At 42.6% G+C, this 20657-nt stretch overlaps 1 protein-coding gene across 3 annotated transcripts in view; it reads right to left on the minus strand.

Moving 5' to 3' along the window:
- Window positions 1-20657, minus strand: part of SLC39A10 (solute carrier family 39 member 10) — a 269902-nt gene that overhangs the window by 100038 nt on the left and 149207 nt on the right. For all 3 annotated transcript variants that reach the window (XM_069225865.1, XM_069225864.1, XM_069225866.1), the window contains one exon: window positions 4723-4846. In XM_069225865.1, coding sequence (XP_069081966.1) covers window positions 4723-4846 — 124 coding nt within the window. The remainder of the gene's footprint in view (window positions 1-4722; window positions 4847-20657) is intronic.

Here is a 20657-nt window from a genome sequence, read left to right on the forward strand (position 1 = left end):
GGCAGCGAAGAGAGGAGCGGTTCAGGGACATGGCAGAGAAGTCTATGTAGGAACATTCCAATTTACCGAAAAACATTTGTGATGCACCCTACAGAAAGACAAGGCAAGGCATCCATGTTTGATGCATTCCAAAAATGCCTGAACATGTGCCCATCAACTAGAATCCTGGCAGAGGGATGGCAATAGCTGACATTTATCATGCTACATTTATTTATCCATGGCTCAGACGTTCATCAGACCTATGCAGAAACTATTACTCTACCAAGTCCAAAGACGTATTCTCACATATGATTCTCTGCCTTCGAAATAATATGTGTAATTTCCCTTAGGTTGTAACCTGCCTGCCACTTTTTTCCAAAAGCAATACTTGCACAGGGTCCACCAAAATCTAAAATACATACTTTACAAGTGTAGCAATAACTGCGGTAAGCACCTTAGTATCTAGTTTGATGGTAGCTGCTGGCGTACATGACACAAAATCTTCAATACCACTGCCCTAACTCGAAAGAATTTAATTTTAGCTCCTGATATTAAAAAGTAACAAATATGGTTTGAAAAAAACATTTTAAAGAGCTTTTACTGAGGTATTAGAAGTACTGGAGCACGTCTTCCAATACTGGACCATAAACGTATCTGGTGCTTTTTACTGATGCAAGGCCATTATTCTCTCTATAAATCAGATATTTTGGCAACAGTTCACCGCAATTCTCTCTCCCCCGTCAGTCACCTTGTTTTTGGAAATGTAGGTCTTTGGGTGAGTACAAGTACTCTTCTATTCAGTCCTCTGCTGTGTGATGAATGAAGTACCCCTTAATCAGATAACAACGAGCCCAGCCACCCTTGCCTTAATTCTGGGGGCATGATATTGAACACCTAATTAGTATTTGCTAAACTCCTAACACAACACGTTAAGTAAAAATAGCCTTAGTTTCTTTTGTAGTCATCTTTGACTGAGCCTAAAAACTAATATTTTTTTGCCAGTTCTATCAAGCTTGCCTGAATAGGCAGGACATTTGGTTTGTCGCAGTTAACATAAACTCAAGCGTACATGTGTCTCACTTGCTGTCACAGGACAGCTTTCACAGGCAGTATCTAGATCACAGTGAAAACTGCTTCCCTCACAAGTTTTAACAGTCTTGTAAATTAGCCTTCTGTCCTCTGTCATTTAGTAATTTTCTTAATTGTGCTTCTGCTCCACCTCTTCTCATGACACCATAAACCTACTATGTTGTTTCTAGGAGATTCTGGATTCCTTTTGTGCCTTAAGGCGAACAATCTTAAAATTTGCCTTGGGGTACTGGTAAATAAATATAAATTGCTCAGCTAAACGCTTAACTAAAGTAAACTGTAGACTGTCAGGTTATTTTGACATTACAAAACCGGTTAATCACAAGCTGACATCTCGCAGGAGAGAGGGGAAGCAATGATGACATCTGAAACCATGAAATTTTAAACAAATAACTGTATCTCTGTTTTGCCTGCTCACACAAGCTCATCCACTACCTGGTCATTAGAACAGTGAAGCTTCTACATAAGCGTCACTTTTGGAGCCATCTGAATTAGGGTATAAACCAATGTGCCGCTTTTCCTGAGGAACTGGACTTCTCGGTTGATTTTGGAAGACCCTCTGCAAAATGTTCTGTGATCAGAGCTTTTAATGACTGAATTACAGACTGAACTCAAAGCACAATTCTATAGTTTCCAAGACTTTTTTGGCAATACTTGCCAAAAAACTCTTAGAGGTCCAAAGGGTGGTGGTTTGTTTTTTTGGCATCTGAGGCAGCCATGGGCATCTCTTTAGTATCTCAGTTGTTTTGAAAGGCATGATTTACTGTTTAGTGCTAATCTGTCAGTCCACATCATGTTGCTCGCCTCAGCTCAATCAATTATGATCACTCTATACAGAACCAGAGGTGAACATAGTGAATCACACAGGTATTCAATCCTCAGACTGCTTTTACGTTTTGCAGGTGGGCAGGGACTCTGTTTGCCTTCAACTTGAAGCCCTCTTCATGTGCCCAGATCTAGTTAACCAGCCATTCATTCTCTGAGGTTGACACACTCACGCCTTGAGCACATCTTGCCATATTCTCAGGTTCTTAAGATACAGGCTTTCTCCAGCACTGGGTTCTTTCACAAGTAAGGCCTTTCTGTTCTTCTGGCTTAGTGGTATATGGCAATGCTTCTATGTGCATACCTCTCCCTATGTTAGCACCATTGGGCGGCCTGCGCTGGTGTCTTGGATCTCTCTTAGGGACACCAACTTTTCACCCCTTTAAGTTGGCAATGTGGACTTCAACCAAGTCCTGTCCCTGGTTTATTCTGGGGGATGGCATTTGGCTACAACAGAGCTGTGGGGAACAGTGAACTTCTATGATTATTTATGAGTCTTCTAAACAGCAGTACTTCAGGCCCTAGCTGGACCCAATGGGCACTATGCACAGGTCATGTTCTCGAGCCACACCATCTGACTATCCTGTCTGGGTGGTCACCTGTCCCTCAAACACAGACGGCAGGCTCTAGTAGTAGAGCATGTCTCTAGCCGTAAATTTGCAGCTTTCCTTATCCTGCTGTTGATGGGGACAGGTGGGAGTCCCATGTAAAACCTGAAGATTTCAATATCGGGGAGAGAGATGGAGAGAACTAATTTGTTTTCTGCTTGGGAGTAATAAGGACGAATTCCATTTTCTGAGGGTTGAGCCTAAGGAAGTTGTACATTATCCAGGATTTACTGTGTCCAACACACAAAGAGAGAATACTGTTTAGGTAAAGCAGGGTATCATCAGCTCATCGAAACAGACAATTCCTACAACAGAGACCTCAGTGGTTCCAGATACATATTGGAAAGAGTGGGATCAAGACTGGAAATTCTATTCTGAAATTCCCAAGGTTCCAATCTTTACCAACTGACACCAGTACTAGTCACGAAAGCCTATATGGTGTTCCATGTTTGATATTATATGTACATTGTTCAGACATTTCATGAAGATTTGTCAAACACAGCCTGGGTTATCAGAAATCCAAAAAGTATCCTTTGAATGCAACATGCTATTTATTCAAAAGGACATAACAGCTAACGCCAGCACATTCATTGTGGCACAACAGATAGACAAGTATAGACATATGGTGTAGCTTATAGAAACAAGGGTTATGTGCATGCTAAACAAAGCAGATACATTTCACTGTTCTTGTGGAAGAAGATTAAAACGATCATTTGCAAGCACAGACTGATGCAATCGAACAAGGTACTGTAATTGAGGCAACAAAGGGGAATTTGCTTAATATTTACCAACACCAGATCTCAGTTGCAGCCACTGCTCTAAATATGAATATGAAAAGGTCAGTTCTGAGATTGAAAAATAGTCCATGGGAGCTAAGAGACTGATGAATATCAAAACTTATTTTCACAAAACTTCTGTGTAAAAAGGATTCAAATCCAAAAGTTCATTCAAAGAAAATTCCATAAAAAGCTGAGATATCCAACGTAAACACAAATTCACTGCAAACATGTTTTGCAGCATTTACGATTTCTTTAGTTGCCTCTTTACAGAATAAGCAAGGTACTAAATTAATAAGAGACAGCCCCATAACCATCAGATATAAGTGAGTGGAAAAAGAAGAATAGAAGTAAAAACATTTTTAGTGACACATTATAACAACAGAAAAACTATCAAAACAAACAATAATTAGATCAATTTGGAGGAGCAGCCCCTCCACGAGAGTGGAGGTGTGTCGCCCCGCTAACAAAGATGTCCCAAGAACTGAAAAATAAAATGGTAATAAACTTTCTTTATTACCATTTGGTTTTTAGCATCCCGTCCTGAACCAAGTGTCAGGATGGGGCGGGCGATTGCTGCTGAGTAGCAGCAGTGAGATGTGCACTTGTTTAAAGAGTGCATGTCCCTTTCACCGGATGTCTTGCGATGGCCAGTCTTACATGTACACTTTAAACTTCTCTAACCCAGCTGTCTTGAGACAGCTGGATAGAGAAAGCACAGGCCTCCAGTGCTCTTGTGAGCATTGAGAGAGGCCACTCCTACCAATCCTGGGGCTGCTTTCATGCTCGTTACCAGCATGAAAGGAGCGTCAGGATTGGCTTGTGCAGTTTACTGGGTCCCGTTGGATGCTGGAACCAGGAGGTGAAAGATGACAAGAGGATGTCCCAAGGTAAGTGCTGTTTTAAAAAAATATATATATATTATTGTAAGCCCCCCCCACGTAAATACGAGTAGGCCGATACTGTCAATTTGCATCGAATCCCTGATCACTTCTATTGGCCAAAATTACTCTACCTACATTGTGACAAATTGGATTATAATATTTAGAAACAGAGTACAATTCTATTTTTGAAGCCAACCATTACAAAACAAGGAGATACACAAAGAAAACGAAGAACATGGAGAACACAGTAGAATCACATTTGAAATGGTAGAAATATATATTTTTGTACAGACTCAGTTACATTGCTATAGCCAATGAGTCATTTTAAATCAATTTTCATATTGAGATTTGTTCCTTTAAAAATATGAATTAAAATAAGACAAACATATAAAAGGTTAATTTCAGCAAGATATAAAAATCTATTTAAATTTAAATAAATTATGTATGACTAATAAACAGAATTTGTGAATAAATCTTTCATATTCATCAATCTCTTTGTGCCAATAGACTTTTTTCTGATCTTATAACTGTCCTCCTCTTAGAACAAGGTAGCGTATTTACCTGCCAATGGTTTAAGCTGAAGCCATTCAGCGTCTGACCTTCGATTTAGTTTATGGTCCGAAAGTTTCCTTCCAATTGTTGCATCCTCAATCTTCAGTGTTTTTTTGAGTCGCCTTTGTTTACCCTAAAATAGAAGTCAGAGCTTAATGACTGTTACAGGAAAGGAGGTAATAAAGTACCTTTATTTGGAGTCGACTCCTCCTTGTGTAAATGTTTTTTTCTATTCCCACATTAGAATTTATGATGGAATAGAAACTGGTAGAGCACTTGCCATGAGGATGTTTTAATCAACACCCTCAACAAACATCAAACAGAAAAAAACTGCTGGACTAAAAGTTTTGTGGGCTGATACAAGGTGTGACTGACAACAGCTCAAAATAATGACTGAAGATTTGAGAGAAAAGGCAGCAGTAGCTGCAAGAGGCTGAACTGGAGCCCCTTAATGGAAGTAGAGGTCACTAAGGCCCTCATCACGACCCTGGCGGACAGGGGAGAAGTGGCGGTAATACCGGCAACAGGCCGGCGAAAAAAAAAAATGAAATTATGACCATGGCGGTTACCGACATGGTTGTCCGCCACTTCTCCACTCTGACCGCCAGGGCGGTGATGACTGCTGGGCTGGAGACTTCGGTCTCCAGCCCGGCGGCCGTCACCAGACCGCCGGCGGTATCCTGACCCTGCATTCCGCCATGGATTTCGTGTGGTTTGGAACCCCCACGAAATCCTTGGCGGTAGGCACTATCAGTGCCAGTGAATTCCTTCCCTGGCACTGATAGGGGTCTCCCCTGCCCCCCCCTCCCTCCCTCCCTCACCCCCTGAGTCCTCCCCCCACACCCGCCACCCCCCTACTGCCCCCCAAAGGTGGTAGTACCCCACTCTCCACACCCCCCCACATTGACACACCCCCCCCCTTCATGCACACAGACACCACCACCACACATACCCGCACACATACTAACAAACATTCCAGCAGACACACAGTCATACACGCACACATACAGACAGACACACACACATTTCCAAACACACAACACCCCCCTGCATGCATACACGCACTCACACACCCCCTCTACACACTCACACTCCCATGCACGCACACACCACACAACACCTCCCCACCACCCTCCCCTAACGGACGATCACCTGTTCCGGTGATCCTCCGGGAGGGGACGGAATCCATGGGGGCTGCTCCGCCGCCAGCACCCAGTCACCAGAACACTGCCACACCGAATCATGGGACGTGACTCGGTGGGCGGTGTTCTGATGACGGGGTGGTGGAGGTAGAGCAGCCTCCACTTCACCGCCGACCGCCAGTATGGCTGCATACGCTGCACGGAAAACCGCCTGCACTGGCGGTCTTCAGCGCGGCGGTCTTTCTAAAAGACCGCCGAGGTCGAAATGAGGGCCTATATGTTTGCATGAACAGCGCAGGTTCCACCATAAACGTCACATCTAAAAGTACCTGACCAGTGATTTGTTTGGCCGAAGAGTGGGAGAGAGATTGTTGAGAGCAAGACACACCTTGAAAACTAGGAGTAATGGGGTGAAAATGCCGAAACACGATTTCCATTTGAACGGACAACAATTGCATGTCAATTAACAAAGGCTATGAGATTAAAATGAAAAAGTCATTGGATTTGATGTTATCTAGCATTTTACTAGGACAATTTTAAGATACCTTTCACCACCTTATAAAAAATGCTGCACTTCAAACCCACTCTATTAACTGCATGCCACAAATAAGCAACTAACAGCCAGAACCCCCAAGCTTACCACCAAAGCAAGAGCCAATGTCCCAATACAGCAAGGTCTAGTTTGTCGTGTGCATCTTCTAAATACAAACACATGCTCAGCATGGTTGTGCTGTGCATCTCCCCTTGCAGCAACATTTGTGAATCCACCAGCTGCTATCATTTGTTGTGAAAAACATATGGAAAGCTGCCCTTCTTGTGATACCACGGGCAATCACTGGTGGTCTTAACAGGGCTCTGAGCTTGCTTGGGAATGAAGGCAATTTTGTTGTGCCCTGAAGGAGCTCTGTGAGGCAGAAAGAGGGCAGGGAAGTCTGGGCACCTTCATGCACCGCAGCATCTGCGAGCAGCAGTGTGAAGCAAGAATGACTGGTTCAGCAACCAGCACAAGGCAGAGGCCTTACAAACGTTATGTGGGGTGAGTGCACATTAAAGCCAGGAATATGCCAGCAAACAGAGATGCAACAGTAATAGTTGCAGCAGCCGTCAAGCTCCAGCCCTCCGCCCATGGTGACCAGCATTGCGACTGCATAATAAACAGTGTAAGGTGCAGGAGGTTGCAACATACCAATTTGAAGGGGGATGCATGAATCACTTCTGGGGACTAACTCAGCAGGGATCAGTCTGCACTTTACAGCACACAGTTCATTGGAAGGTTTTCCAGGTTTCAAAGGTACTAATTAGCATACTGATTACATTATATGTGATGACAGTACAACACTAATAAACCAGCAGGACATTAATGGAGATAACATCTCATAACGTTTAACCTAGATCAGATCACAAGAAATTACCTTGCAGCCCTTACTATAGAGAACATCACCAGATATTTCCTACTTTGCTCCTTAGAAATATGGCAGGAGAGGAGGACCATCCACATGCTTCTCACAGACCCCATTTTGTCTGCAGCTTTGGTCATGCCTTTTTTTCAGTACTACTTTTCCCTGTGTATCATGGCCATCCATAGTACTAGGTCCAGTTGGTTTGTACTCAAATCTTACATTGTCTTACTGCACGCCTAAAGCTCATGTTCTTTAATCAAGGGCAATATGGCTTGTGTTGTTAACAGAAATAATGAGGGGAGGAAATAACCAAGGCGAAAAAGAAGGCAAAGACACAGAAAGAATGCGCAAAGGGGAAGGAAAAGATGGGGAAATGAGTGATAATAAGACAAAAGGGACAAAAAGGAGTAACTAGAGAAAGGTGGTGGTGAAGTAAATGGCGAAAGCAAGAAACCTGAGTGAAAACTTAAATAATGTGAAGAAAATAATGGAAACGAGGTAAAGGTTAGGGGAACATAAGGAGAAGAGGAGAGAACAATTTGATGGGAAGAATGGAAAAATAAGGGAACATGGGTAGACAGAAAAGAAGCAGGAATTGAATGTTTGGGGGAGGAGAGTAAGGAGGACAGAAAAACAATGATTGTAGAAAGGGAGAGAAGACGAAGGGGAGAAACAGTGAAGTAAAGCAGGGAGGTAAAGGAAGAAGGGAAAAAGCTGGAAACAGAGGATGTATTAATGAGAGGGAAAGAAACAGATGAATGGAGAATCACAAAGGATGAGAAGGATAAGAAACGGAGAAAGAGAGAGAGATTGGGCGAGCAAAGGAGGGGAGATAAACAAAAAAATTAAGGCTTATCATTGAAGGACAAGAAAAGGGAAAGGAATATATCTGAGCTGGGGAAAAGGTGTACTGAGTCAGCATCTTATGTAGACGTGCATACTGTAGGAGGCTGGCCCTCTAAGTAGTGTGCAAAAGGTTGTACACTGTGCAGAGGGTCCGGGCAACCACACGTTGGTTTACAGAGGTAAAAACTAGACCACTTAATGCTCTAATTTTTATGGTAGCTTGGTCAAGCAGTTAGACTAATTTTGGAGAAGTGCAACGCGTTTGGTGTACTCACAGTATCGATACATGAAAAAACACACTCAAAAGAACAAATTAAGACCAATTTACCAATTTACAAAAAAACTTCAGATTTTCATAACATTTTTAAAACAAAGATCAAAATCGGGTAAGTACTTTTTAAGTTATACATTTTCAAAGTTTAGAAAATGTTTCAGTTCTGTGCGTATTTACACACCATAGGAATCAATGGAGAAATACTTTAAAATACATAGAAAATCAGGCAATGCGTTTACTAATGTCTCCTTTCAGTTGTAAATCAAGGTCATCGGTGGGCCCTGTGTATCAGCTGGAGAAGCTCGGACAGGTTTCAGTGGAAGCAGCTGCAGAAAGTCTTTGGAGCTGGAGCAAGTCCATCCGGTGGACCATTTGTAAAAGCAGTGTACAGTTGGACTTCAAGGTGAGCCAGGCGGGTCCCCCATGGAGTGTCGAGGTTGCAAGGGGAGGGGGACCCTTAGAACACAGCTGGATCTCAGGGCAGCCTGTTGCAGAGCGAATCGGTGAGCCAGGAGCTGTGTACAAAGGTGCCCTTGGAAGCAGAAGATAGGTCACTTTGAGGGTCACTTGCAGGTCATCAGGGTCACTCTGGTGGGAGATCCTGTTGTTTTCTGAAGTCCCTCGACTGGAGCTTCCTCCTGGTCCTTTTGCAGTCCAGAGTGGACTGTCCTCCTGGGTGTCATACTTTGGGGGTCCAGTATCCCTGGCCATTGCACAGTTCAGCCACTGGAGGTTGCAGTGCAACCAAACTTGGCACACTTGCAGGGTTCGTCATCCGGGTCCACTGGGTAAAATTTTGTCCTGCTGCGGCATCCGGTTCCTTGGTCAGCAGCAGTCAGTGAACTGGACTTCACTGCCTTTTGGGTCTTTGATGCAAAAGAGTGATGTCTTCACTCTGAAGAGAGATCTTCAATGATTTTTAGAAGAGTGGAGGTTCTCTAATGGGTTTTTGAGTCCTTCCGATGTCCGAGCAACCCCTCATTGGTGATTGTCGAGTCCTGGATGCAGCAGGCAGGGTTTGCACCTTTTCTTGATGCCGCAGGACTTCGGTTCTCGAGCCTTGGGTCTTCTTTGTTGCTGGTTTTCTTCTGTCTTTAGAATCCGAATCTATGGTCTAGGAGTGCTCACTAAATACTATATTTAGTGGGCATTTAGGGGAGTACCTTGTAGCGACCAATGGGTCATCTACCTTAGGGTGGTTACACCCAATATGTGACCACTTCCTGTGGGCAGATGTCACTTCCCTATCCCGGATAGGCTATGCTATTTTCCTCCCATGTAAGATGGAGTTAAATGAAATGAAGGGGTCACCTCGCATGCAACACCTTAGGGGTGGTGCAAGTTGGCGGTGGCCACTCCTCCTGTCCTTTGTGTGTTTTCCCACTGTTGCTCCCGCCAAAAGTGGGGGTTTGCAATGGAGGTGGCCATCTGCTGCTAGCAGCAGGCTTGGGGGTCGAGTTTCAAAGGCGTTAAGCCCTTTGAAGCTTGCTAGCAGGGCAGTGCACATTCCTGAGGAGGGTGGTGTGACCCCGCACCCAGGAAGGAACCTAAAGAGCAGGAGCTCTCACCCTACGGTTCCAGGATCTTGCCTGGTGGTGGCAGGGTGGTTGTGATCTGCCAGCAACCATGCCAGTGTTAGTTAGCTTTGCAGGAGTCACCTCCAAGGTGGCCTCTGGGTACATTTTGCAATAAATCCAATACTGGTACCAGACTGGATGTATCCTTCTGAGTTGTTTGATACCAAACAATCCAGGGTTCAGAGTAGCCATCATGTAGCTGTGAAACTCGTACTGACCAGTGTCCGGCACATACATTTAAAATGGCTGCTCTGTTCACTTACTATGTCGCAGGTTTAGCAAGGATAGCAGTAGAGGCATATTGCTTTTGCATCTATTCCCACACATACAGTATAATGAACCCTGCCTCGGGCTGGAAGGTTTGCCAGAGGGGTGACTTCCCTCTATTGCATGCAGTGTGTAGTGGACAGGGCACATATGATGGGTTCCATGTCAAGTTTGCATTTTAGGATTGCACCAGGACACTCAGCTGCATTGGCAGTGCTGGGTGCATCTGGTTGCATGGCCCATGAGAGTGGCACAATCTGTGCTGCTGCCCTCAGGTGCCTACCCTTAGTACCTCATTCCCTGGGTGCCTAAGTACCATTTACTGGGGACTTAGTGGCAGCTAAAGGTGTAGCCAATCACATCAATACCTTTGCAATTTTAGGGAAAGAACCCTGGCACTAGGGGCCTGGTTTGCAGGATCCCAGTGCCAGGGCTGTCCAAGTTGCATCCAGAAACCAGGCAAAAAATGGGGGGCGGGGTACTAAAACAGGGTGCCAGTTTCCCACACACATACCATGTTTCTGTGTTGGGACAGGTAGCTCTTGCTTGCTGGTAATGACCTTCCTAGATATGCCGAGAGACTGGATGGACAGCAACGTAGAGCTCACTTGATGCTGAGGTAAACTGAAAACTCATTGTTCTTGCTTTCAGGCCAGTGCTATACATACTAGAGCGTGATAGCTATTGCTGTAACCATGCAAATTAATGCAGAGATATTAGCAAAGGAATATCCTGTGCCCTGCAAAGCCTGGATCTGCCCCACTGTACTAATGCCAGAGGAAGAATATTAATATTGACATCCACGATAAGGGTACTTCATTTTCAGTAGCAATGGTCTGTTTCAGCTGTTTGCCTCATCAGAAGTTACTTCAGAAAAACTTTGCATTATTTTCCAAGTCAAGTCAGTTTCAGAATGAAAGCTAAGGAAGAACATGGTGTCCGGTACAAACAGTACAGCAAAAGTGTCAATGACTGGTAGGCTTGCCAAACCCCGAAAACAATAAGAACACAAGATTACAGTTTAAGCCTTTCTTATTGAGAAAATCATAGACTCAGCATTTTGATATGCAAAGAATGACAGCAGGTGGTAATAATATGTCACAGACACAAACCACTTCATCATTAAATACTCACAGCCAATCAGATTGTATTTAAATGCTCCTCCTACCTGGAGGGTGGGTGGCATTTTGCTTCTTTAAGCATTTTTATTGAAACCACTTTCAATAAAGTACACAACATTGGATAATTAAGAAAGGATACAAATACAGTACATCAGAACACTGATATGTCACGCATAAGTCAAACATACAATTACAGGTTCTAAGCCACAATTTAGTAAGCAAGACATTACATCCACTTTGACCCGGAAAATCATTGTGAGTCTAGTACTGTCAATAAGACATGGCCAAACCAAATGAATAAAAAGATGTGTATATAAGTGACTACATGATATGAAGATGAACAAAATGGGAAGGTCAACAAAGTGCCTAAGAAGAAGGGTATACATGCCACATCTGATTACAAGTACGCTGTGTGCAAGTCAGAGGCAAGCAGAGAGCTCAAAGCTCTATAACGGTAGGTGACACCATGTGGAACAAGCAATCAGAAACCCTAACAGATGTTAGAAAAGCCTAATAGGTCAAGACGTGTGCTGCTTGGTATGGTATGGGTGGGTTAGCATGAGGAGCATAAGTAATCTGCTTTTGCTTTAGCCTCGTGAAATTCAGCACATCGATGAACTCCACATCAATTAATGCACACTGTTCAAATGAGAAGGGAACTATGAGCAGAAAGGCCACAACAACTTGGATATCAACACTAATACCAGGAAAATCAGAGGAATGACAACACACATCAAAGTAAAAAAAAATCTACATCCACTTAGTTTTCATTTACTTAGTAAAAGACATGGAACTTCATTCAGCGTGTGACGCACCACTTGTGTGGCAGGTCTGCATCCTACAATTGCTCATTTTAATTTTTAGAACTAATATTTGTGTCTGTGGAGTAAATAATGTGATAAGTTCATGCTACCATCAGCTTTGCAGCTGTGCAGCTGGTTACGGTATTGAAAGAAAATCCAAAGGGGGAAAAAAAAAAGAAAAAAAAAAAAATCAACCGAAGAAAATTGAAAGAAACTTAAATGACCTTGCAACAAAAAGGTTCCCACCATCTGAAATGGGGGAAATAAAAAGTAGAATTCATGAACATTAGTATGCATAACCAGTGACTGAAAGCCACAGGAGGCAAGGTTGAGTTGTGTTTTATTCAAAAGAGTGGCAGGTTGGAGTCAGATTATCTGAAACCAATGAAGGTCTTTTAGTCCTAATCTCTCTCTCTCAATGGCATTCACAAATGGCATTACCAGCTCAAAAGCTGATTAAAGTCATTATATACTTTTAAATGTTGCTATTATGCAAGAAAATGTAAGATAGTTAAATTAGAATAGCTCTTGAATTGAAACACTGACATCAAACCAAGAGAGTCTTGAAACTGATTCACTAGATTCTTGTGGAATGGATTTACTTTCAAAGCCTCTACAGCAAGTGTTAGCTGGTCAGCCTTTGGGTGGTCTTCTTCCAGGTGTTTTGCCTTCATCTCTCCCTTTTTTGCTGAATTCATCTTTAGTGGCCTTAGGACACTGTGCACTTTACCACTCCTCACCAGTGTTAAAGTGCTTGTGCTCTCACCTTTAAACATGGCAACATTGGCTTACACTATACTGGAACATTTAATTTACTTGTACACCCCTAGTAAAGTAGTTCTACATGTACCCGGGCCTGTAAAATATGTTCTAGTGGGCCTGAAACACTTATCGTGCCACCCACTTAGGTAGACCTTTTATACATGCCTTAGGAACGCCAATGCAGTCTGTGTGTGCCAATGATCATTTTGCCAGGCCTAAAACTTCTTTTCAATACATGTAATTACCCCCTATGGTAGGCCGTATACAACCCATAGGGCAGGGTGCAGTGTACTTAAAAAGTTGCGTATAAACTTTCAGGTTTCACCTGTCCTGGTAGTAAAAAAAAGCCTACATGTGTTTTTCACTACTGTAAGGCCTACCTCTCCCATAGGATAACACTGGGTTCCCTCATTACGTTTAATAAGTGGTAACTTTCAATTGGGAGCAGATAGACATCTCGAGTTTAGTGTCTAAAGAATTGTACTTTAAAGCCCTCCTAAATTTTAAAGTCGGATTTTAAGTTCAAATTCAGAAAATGTCATTTTTACAAATTTGCAAAGCACACAATGTTCATGGAGGAATCATTTGCATACAAATATTTCAGCTATATTAAATACTAATAATGTTGTAATTAACCATAGATCAAATTCCATAAATGAATAAATCTTCAAACAGCGTGCAATTTGTTTCTGGGAAAACAAAGAACTTTTATATATTCACTAATAATGTATCCATCAATATAGCAAAGCAACAAAGAGATTTTTTGTTTTTTTATACAATATCATTAATAGTATTTATTATTGCTGAAATATTTGTATGCAAACTATTCCTCCTTTAACACTGTGTGCTTTACAGTTTAGGTTACCCAGTTCTGCAGGGAATATTGGGTTACCCTGTTTATTTGTAACTTTTAGAAATGTGGCATTTTTTTTTGTCCCAACCATTTGGTGCCTTATCCGGGGTCACATGATTAGGTGTAGCTGGCAGTTGGTCTTTGTGTATTGCTCCCAGACGTTAAGATAAAGGGGAATAGGTGGCAGCAGGGTGGGCCTTATTCGACATGACGAGGGGGAGGAGTGGTCACCTACCACACTTGCACAAAGGTTCTGCCTGAGCACTCTCACAAAGGGTTTGACACTGGTCCTTTATGACCCCCAGATAAGGTGGGCCAGGGCAGGGAGACAGGACATTGCAGACACCTCTGGGGGCGGAAACCTCCAGAACCTTCTCCTACTTCAAAGTGGGTGCCAGGTATATATAATAGACCTATTAATGGATTCCAGGGGCTAGTGGGCTGGCCTCCTGATTAAAGCCTCAGGGGCCGAAAAGGCTCCAACAACATTGAACTCTGCACCTGGACTGTGCCAGCTGGGAGCCCTGCCCCTCAAGTGGTGCGACCCAGTCCTGGGCCCCTGGAAGTGGGCCTGAATGTACTATGCCAGCCCATCTGTGATCCCAGCAGAACAGACGCAGTGCTATGCATCGCCTCGCCCAGGTCTGCATCAGACCCGCTCTGCAACTGATCCCCGATGCAGGACTTTGCATCGCCTTCTGCAACATCCCAGAACCGCCGCTGTGTGATGCATCTCTTCTCCAGGACCATGCGTTACCGCTGTGGTGTGCCGCGTCTACGACACTTCCAACCAGGATTCCAGGCCTAACTTGTTCCCTGTAGCCGGCTCACGGTCCATTACAGTTGGCCTGAAGCTGTGACTTTGTCTTAGTTCAGTGTGACCAAATAACCACAGTTGGCGCTTTGTTGTTTTTTATGATATTCTCACTTAAATGTTTACAACTGCATATTTCTAGTTCTACTGATTGGAATTTTGTTGTTTGGGTCTTAAATTATTTATTAAATTTGACTTTATGTTCCTAAATTGGTGCAGAATTCTTCTTCTATTTTGTTTTACTGTTTGAAGTGCTGCATAAATTCTTTACACATTGTCTGTAAGTTAAGCCTGACTGGTTATGCCAACCTACCACATGGTTCAGCACAGGTTAATTTGGGGTAGCTTGTGACTTCACCATAACCGAGAATTGTGGTTGCTGCTTGAGTAGGGTTTCACACCCCTCAACCAGTAACCCAATTTCTCAAGGGCCAATTAAAGCTGTTCTATTCTTTTAAATGTTGCTATTCTTGCAAGCAAATGCAAGATACTGAAATTAGAATAGTTCTCAAATATGAACTCGGACATCAAACTAAGAGTCTTGAAATAACTTCACTAGATTCTTGTGGAAAATATTTACTTTCAAAGCCTCAACAGCAAGGTTATACAAATCTCCATTGCCAGATTGTCAAAGGCCAAAATTAATACTTGAAAATTCACATTCTCCACAGGATGTGTGGTGGGAAAGAGTTGTTATATGTCTCCGCCTAGAAAACTTTTCCCATGTGCTTCCTAGAGAATCTTAAAAATATTATTTTCCGATAGGGATCTTCCGTTTTTGCATTTTCTCCTTTTCGGTTATATAGACAGTCTGACTTACCCAGTCACGTTTAGCAACTTCTAGGGACTAAAATCTTTCTCTAAAGACACATGTTGCACAAATACAGACATAGAACGGTGTGGGAATTTTCTCTGTGAGCATATCTATTATTAGCAGTTGGATTTTGGGGGGTTTTGCAGGGTGGATGTTCTTTGAAAGTTTGGTCAACATCCTAAAGTCTGTTTCGAATGATTCCTGTTTCTGAACCAATAAATTAATTTAAAGGGTAGGAAAGGGACCAAAACACCTCCATTGATGCGAGGGTAGAGGAAAGGCTTTCCCAACAGGAAAAATGGTTTTTCATGGAGACACAAAATAGAAAATTACAAAACTCGAATGCACGTTAGCTTCATATTTCCACTTGTATATTCTTACACCCCAAAGGATACACATACTTGTGAATATAGGACGGTCACAGCTTCCCAAGAGTAGTGCAGGAATTCTTTAAGGATTCTTAAGACACAAATGTAAAAAGCCACTCTGTGAATCCGGCTCAGAATGGCTATCTTCATTCATTGATACCAAATGGTAACTATGTCAGGCGTTATGGTGCCGAAGATACCTCCCTGCTCAAACAACGGAAAAATCAACATCATAACTGCGCCCTACCTATGCAAAGCTATTTCCTCCCATCAAGATGAAATTGCTCCCTTTTAGGAGGACACGTTGCACCTGTTCATTCTGGAAACCCAGAATCTGACGCTTCCACTGCGAGGAATGCAGTGCAAGAGTTGCTCCATCCATCCATGAAAGCGGAGTGTCTTCATCTTCATGTGGCACAGCCTGTGCTGACTGGGAATGGTCAAAGAGAGGTGCGTTGCACTGCAGAGATGCACATTCACTGGCTGGATTTAGAGAGTTGCGATTGCCCGACGGTGTCAACGTTTTCGTTTCCATCTTCATCTGTGCTGGAAATGCACAAGACTCCACGTACCACTCGGCTCCTATTCTGTTTTTCTGTCATCAAAAAATAAAAACAAGAGAAAACCATGATTTGGGACACAAATATAGCCAAGCTGCTAGACTTACATTCTTATTTGATTAGTTTTAATTTTATGAGGAAAACCTACCAATACATTTAAATTGCAGAAAGATATACAGGAAATCAAATGCCCACGAGAAGCAAATATTAAATGGGCCGTATTGAAAAACACCACGTGCAATGCTCTTAAAAACTGCAATAAGCAATACGGACGGTAAAACACGAGGTGGGTCGGAGCACAACTGAGCATTGCTAAAGAGGGTGGGACAAGGGTGGGAAGGGTAGGGAGGTGATTAGATTGGTGCCCTGTCTGAGATGTGCAAAAGTCATGAGTGTTGAAATGCCAATTATCACTGGATACTCTGTAAACGATACACAGTTACTATTAAAAATACAAATTATGATAAATAAAAAAATTAAAAAAAAAAAAAAAAAACTTTCATAATGGTTAATATTACATGCATCAAGAACCTGTTCACTTTGTATTACAATGCACATTCCATGGCCATCTGAAATGTTTACATGTTTTTGTCCCATTCGCCTGAAATTTACGTTTTATATTGCTGTGCTTGGCAAGCATTTACGGTGAACATGCTTATATGGGCGATAAATCAAAACGACACATACCTGTGCTCTCGACTGCTGTGTGGCTTCCATCAACACCTCCTGTGGGTTACATTTCATTCCCTCCACAATAATTCATGTGGGGGTGGGGAAGGGGTCGTCTTCCTGCCAGTGCCTGTGGGCTAGGGCTTAGGTAAGGAATGTTATGTTCACACATTATAGCTTTTATTACATACTAGGGAGCGGGTGCCCCCCCCACGCTACAAACGATGTCACAATCTACTTGGACAAGATGCCGATACGAATTGTGTGCTCATTTTCAAGACCTTGTGAAACAAACATCGTTGACTAGCTTTTACCTTAACAAGGTGGATAAGCAGAGTACCATTAAAGAGACTGTCAGCAGCACCTGTAATTTGAGGTGCTCAGGCATAGCAACACTGCAGCATTTAACGCTATATAAAAACGAGTAACTGACCAGGATAATTTGTTATTCAATTTGCATATTTTTCCAAAATATGTGACAAAAACGACTCCCTTAATTGTTTATATCTTCGTGTAAAGAAAGAAAATCTGCCGAGGTGAAAAATGTAGTTCACCATCCATCCGAAAAGTGCAATGCCTAATGTCACAATATAGTTCCAAATATTATTATTTATATTTGAGGTAGTCCGAGTTTGGAGAAATATATTTTAAATTTACAGAAAACTGTACGCATTTTATCAAACAATTCTAAACACGTAAAAATACTTCTTTATTTTGAAGAAAGAATCATAGGCACAGTTATTCTGCCATACAGCAGCACTTTATTTTTGATGATATTTAAACCTCAAACGCAGCACATGCAAACAAGTTACATAACAGATTCTAAGCATACATTATCAAAGCCACCAGGTCTAGCTTATAAATAAAATTGCTTGGTATTGTCCACCCATGTAGACCCTCACCTATTTTTCTTAAAACTCAATTACTCATCACCACTGAAGAATAGATTCCTCAAACTGATTCATTCACTCACTCACTCGCACATCCATAATACCACAGTCACCAATCAATAAAGAGGCACTCTCAGTCATAAGGTAGAAGAATGGTTAAATTGCACTTTGACACCTGAAAATTGGCTTTTTATATTGTTTATCATGCATTGGATGTGCTTAAATGCACCAAGGTCAAAAACAGAAGACAATCTGAAATCCTGGGCAAGGACAAACTTGAAATCTCAATGTCTCACTCCTTATCTCGGTGCACACAACCAGTCCGACTGTGGCACGCAGCTTCCACTGTAAGGAAACTCGCACTGCTGGCACCTCTGCGAGAGGGAGAGAGTGACTGCGGCAGACGGATGCTTGCCAGGCTGCTGCCTGTGCTTACTTTACACATTCTGTGTGTGTGGAGCGTATACTGATGTCGACTGTGCTGAGCCTGTTCTGTGTTTGAGGAGAACCTTGAACTTCTGCTGCAGAAGTGGTTTCTGATCTGTGAGAGAAGCTCGCATTGCTGCTATATTGTTCACCTGGCATATGGGGGATAGAAACTTACACTGCGGTTGCTTTAGCTAGCTGGAGAGTGGAAATGAGGAGAGGGAAAGAGTCCGCGTTTGAGTCACAGTTTACTATGTCTGTAGGTTGGGCACCTTTCCAGATTTCTGCATGAGTGGCATGGGACGTATGGCCAGCTGCCTAGGGCTTCCACTCAGTTCACCAAAATGGGGGGCCCAACGGCACACTGTTGCTTATGCGCCCCCTGCTCATCTAATTGAGAGCAAGGTGTCTCGTTGCAATTGTGCTCACAGGAGAGAACTAGGGGAGGGCCCCTCTCCTGTGTCTTGATGCTATGGTGTAGAGAGGGGAGGCCTACGGGAGGGGGTTCAAACAGAGGCACCACGGGACGCCTACTGTGCAACAGTTTAGTGCCCCAGCAGTTTTAACCCTCCCAGCCTACAGGCAAACCTCACACCTGCAGCCCTTTACGAGCTGTAAAAGCGGCCCCTGTAGGTGGTTGAGAGGGAGGGTCTGCAGCGAGGAGGGGTCTGCATGAAGCAGCTTGAGGAGCAGGGTCATCTATAAATATGCAAACAGCCATGAATATCTCATGCTATATGCAAATTAGAGGGGTTCTGCTCATTCCTTTTCTGCCCAGGGTCCCCAAACTTTCTAGAACCGCCCCTGATGAGTGCTGCATAAGAGGGACTGTTTGAGCTACTTCTGCCTGTGCTGTAACTGCTGTATGTGAGGGAAGGGACGCTGACCCTGCTCCTGGAAGTCCTGTAACATGCACACGGTTTCTCTGTTGCATCTCTCCTGCATATGCAATAAAGCTAGTACTTTTACTGTTCACATAGTATCTATTCTTCGTAAAAAGATGCTCTGGAATGAAGATATCATTTTATCTAATGTTTGAGAATACCTGCCCTTGAGAATATCTGCTGTGCCTTCATCAAACTGGCGATCAAAGGTAATTTCAAAATTACGTTTATTAAAGCCTGTGTTCGAAGAGCTGCTGGCAGCACACAGGTAGAAGTACAACTGAACACATTTAAATCATATTCCACGTGGAACCTTTGCATCACAGTGCCAAGGTTTCACAAGTCCATCCTGACGATGTTAACATTCTAAACTCTACAGAGCTGTTCCCTTTTACAAAAATTGCTTACACTACCATAGCGCATAAAGTGTTCTCTGAGGCTTACTAATAGCCAAATTAAAACAGAAAAAATACAACCATAGGAACTAAACCTCCTACTACATGCAACTAAATACACACTTTAGCAAAGATGTACCCGAGAACCAAACATTTAATACAGAATTAACATATTTACACATATTTCAAAACAAACACAGATAATACATTAAAAAAATAAATGTTCAGTTCCTCAAACAAAGCAGCAAATTCCTCACTCGGTCCCTCGTCTCACAGATGGCTAATGATCCTCATTTGCAATAGCTGGTTTCTGGTCAAGTTTTACAATATCTCCAGACCCAAGCTTCAAGGGATTCTTGTCAGGATCCATATAATCTCTCTTTTCACACTAGACTCTCTTATCTTCAAAATGTACTTTCACTACATTCTTGTTATTCCACCACTGTGCACTTTCCACATACTATACCCTTTGACCTTCACCATTTTAGCTGAAATATCACAATTTATTCTACCTTTTGTCGCATGTACCACTTTACACACTCTGTCTCCCCCACTTTAACCTCTTATCACTTGACTTTGTGTTTCTCATCAAAATATTTCTTCTGTTTCAGTTGTACCTTCTCCACCCTTGACCTAATCTCATCTGACCACCTATCCTGATTCACATTAACCCACTTATTCATAAATGCTAGAAAAAAAACACATTATGTCCCGTCTTCCTCTCAAAAATTTGAAAGGTGAGCCCCCAGGTGACATGAGTGGTTGCGCGATAGAACCAAAGCTTGCTCTTACCAACATTAAACTACAACATATCTGTTCACAATGGCTCACTGAATGCATTCTCCCAACACTTTGTTCATGATCTAATTATCTCTTTAACTGCTTTATACCACTTGAATTCAGAAAATCCTCTACTTCACAGGAGACAAATTGGATACCATTGTCTGGCACTAGCAGGGCTGAAAACCCTTGTTTAAAAAAAAAAAAAAAAACCTTTAGAAATTTAAAAACTGCTTTAGAGGACACCTCACTCAAGAATTTCACTTCAGACCACTTGCTATAATAATCCATCATTATTA

Source organism: Pleurodeles waltl, chromosome 3_1 (genome assembly GCF_031143425.1).
Source record: "Pleurodeles waltl isolate 20211129_DDA chromosome 3_1, aPleWal1.hap1.20221129, whole genome shotgun sequence".
Taxonomy (NCBI): Eukaryota; Metazoa; Chordata; class Amphibia; order Caudata; family Salamandridae; genus Pleurodeles; species Pleurodeles waltl.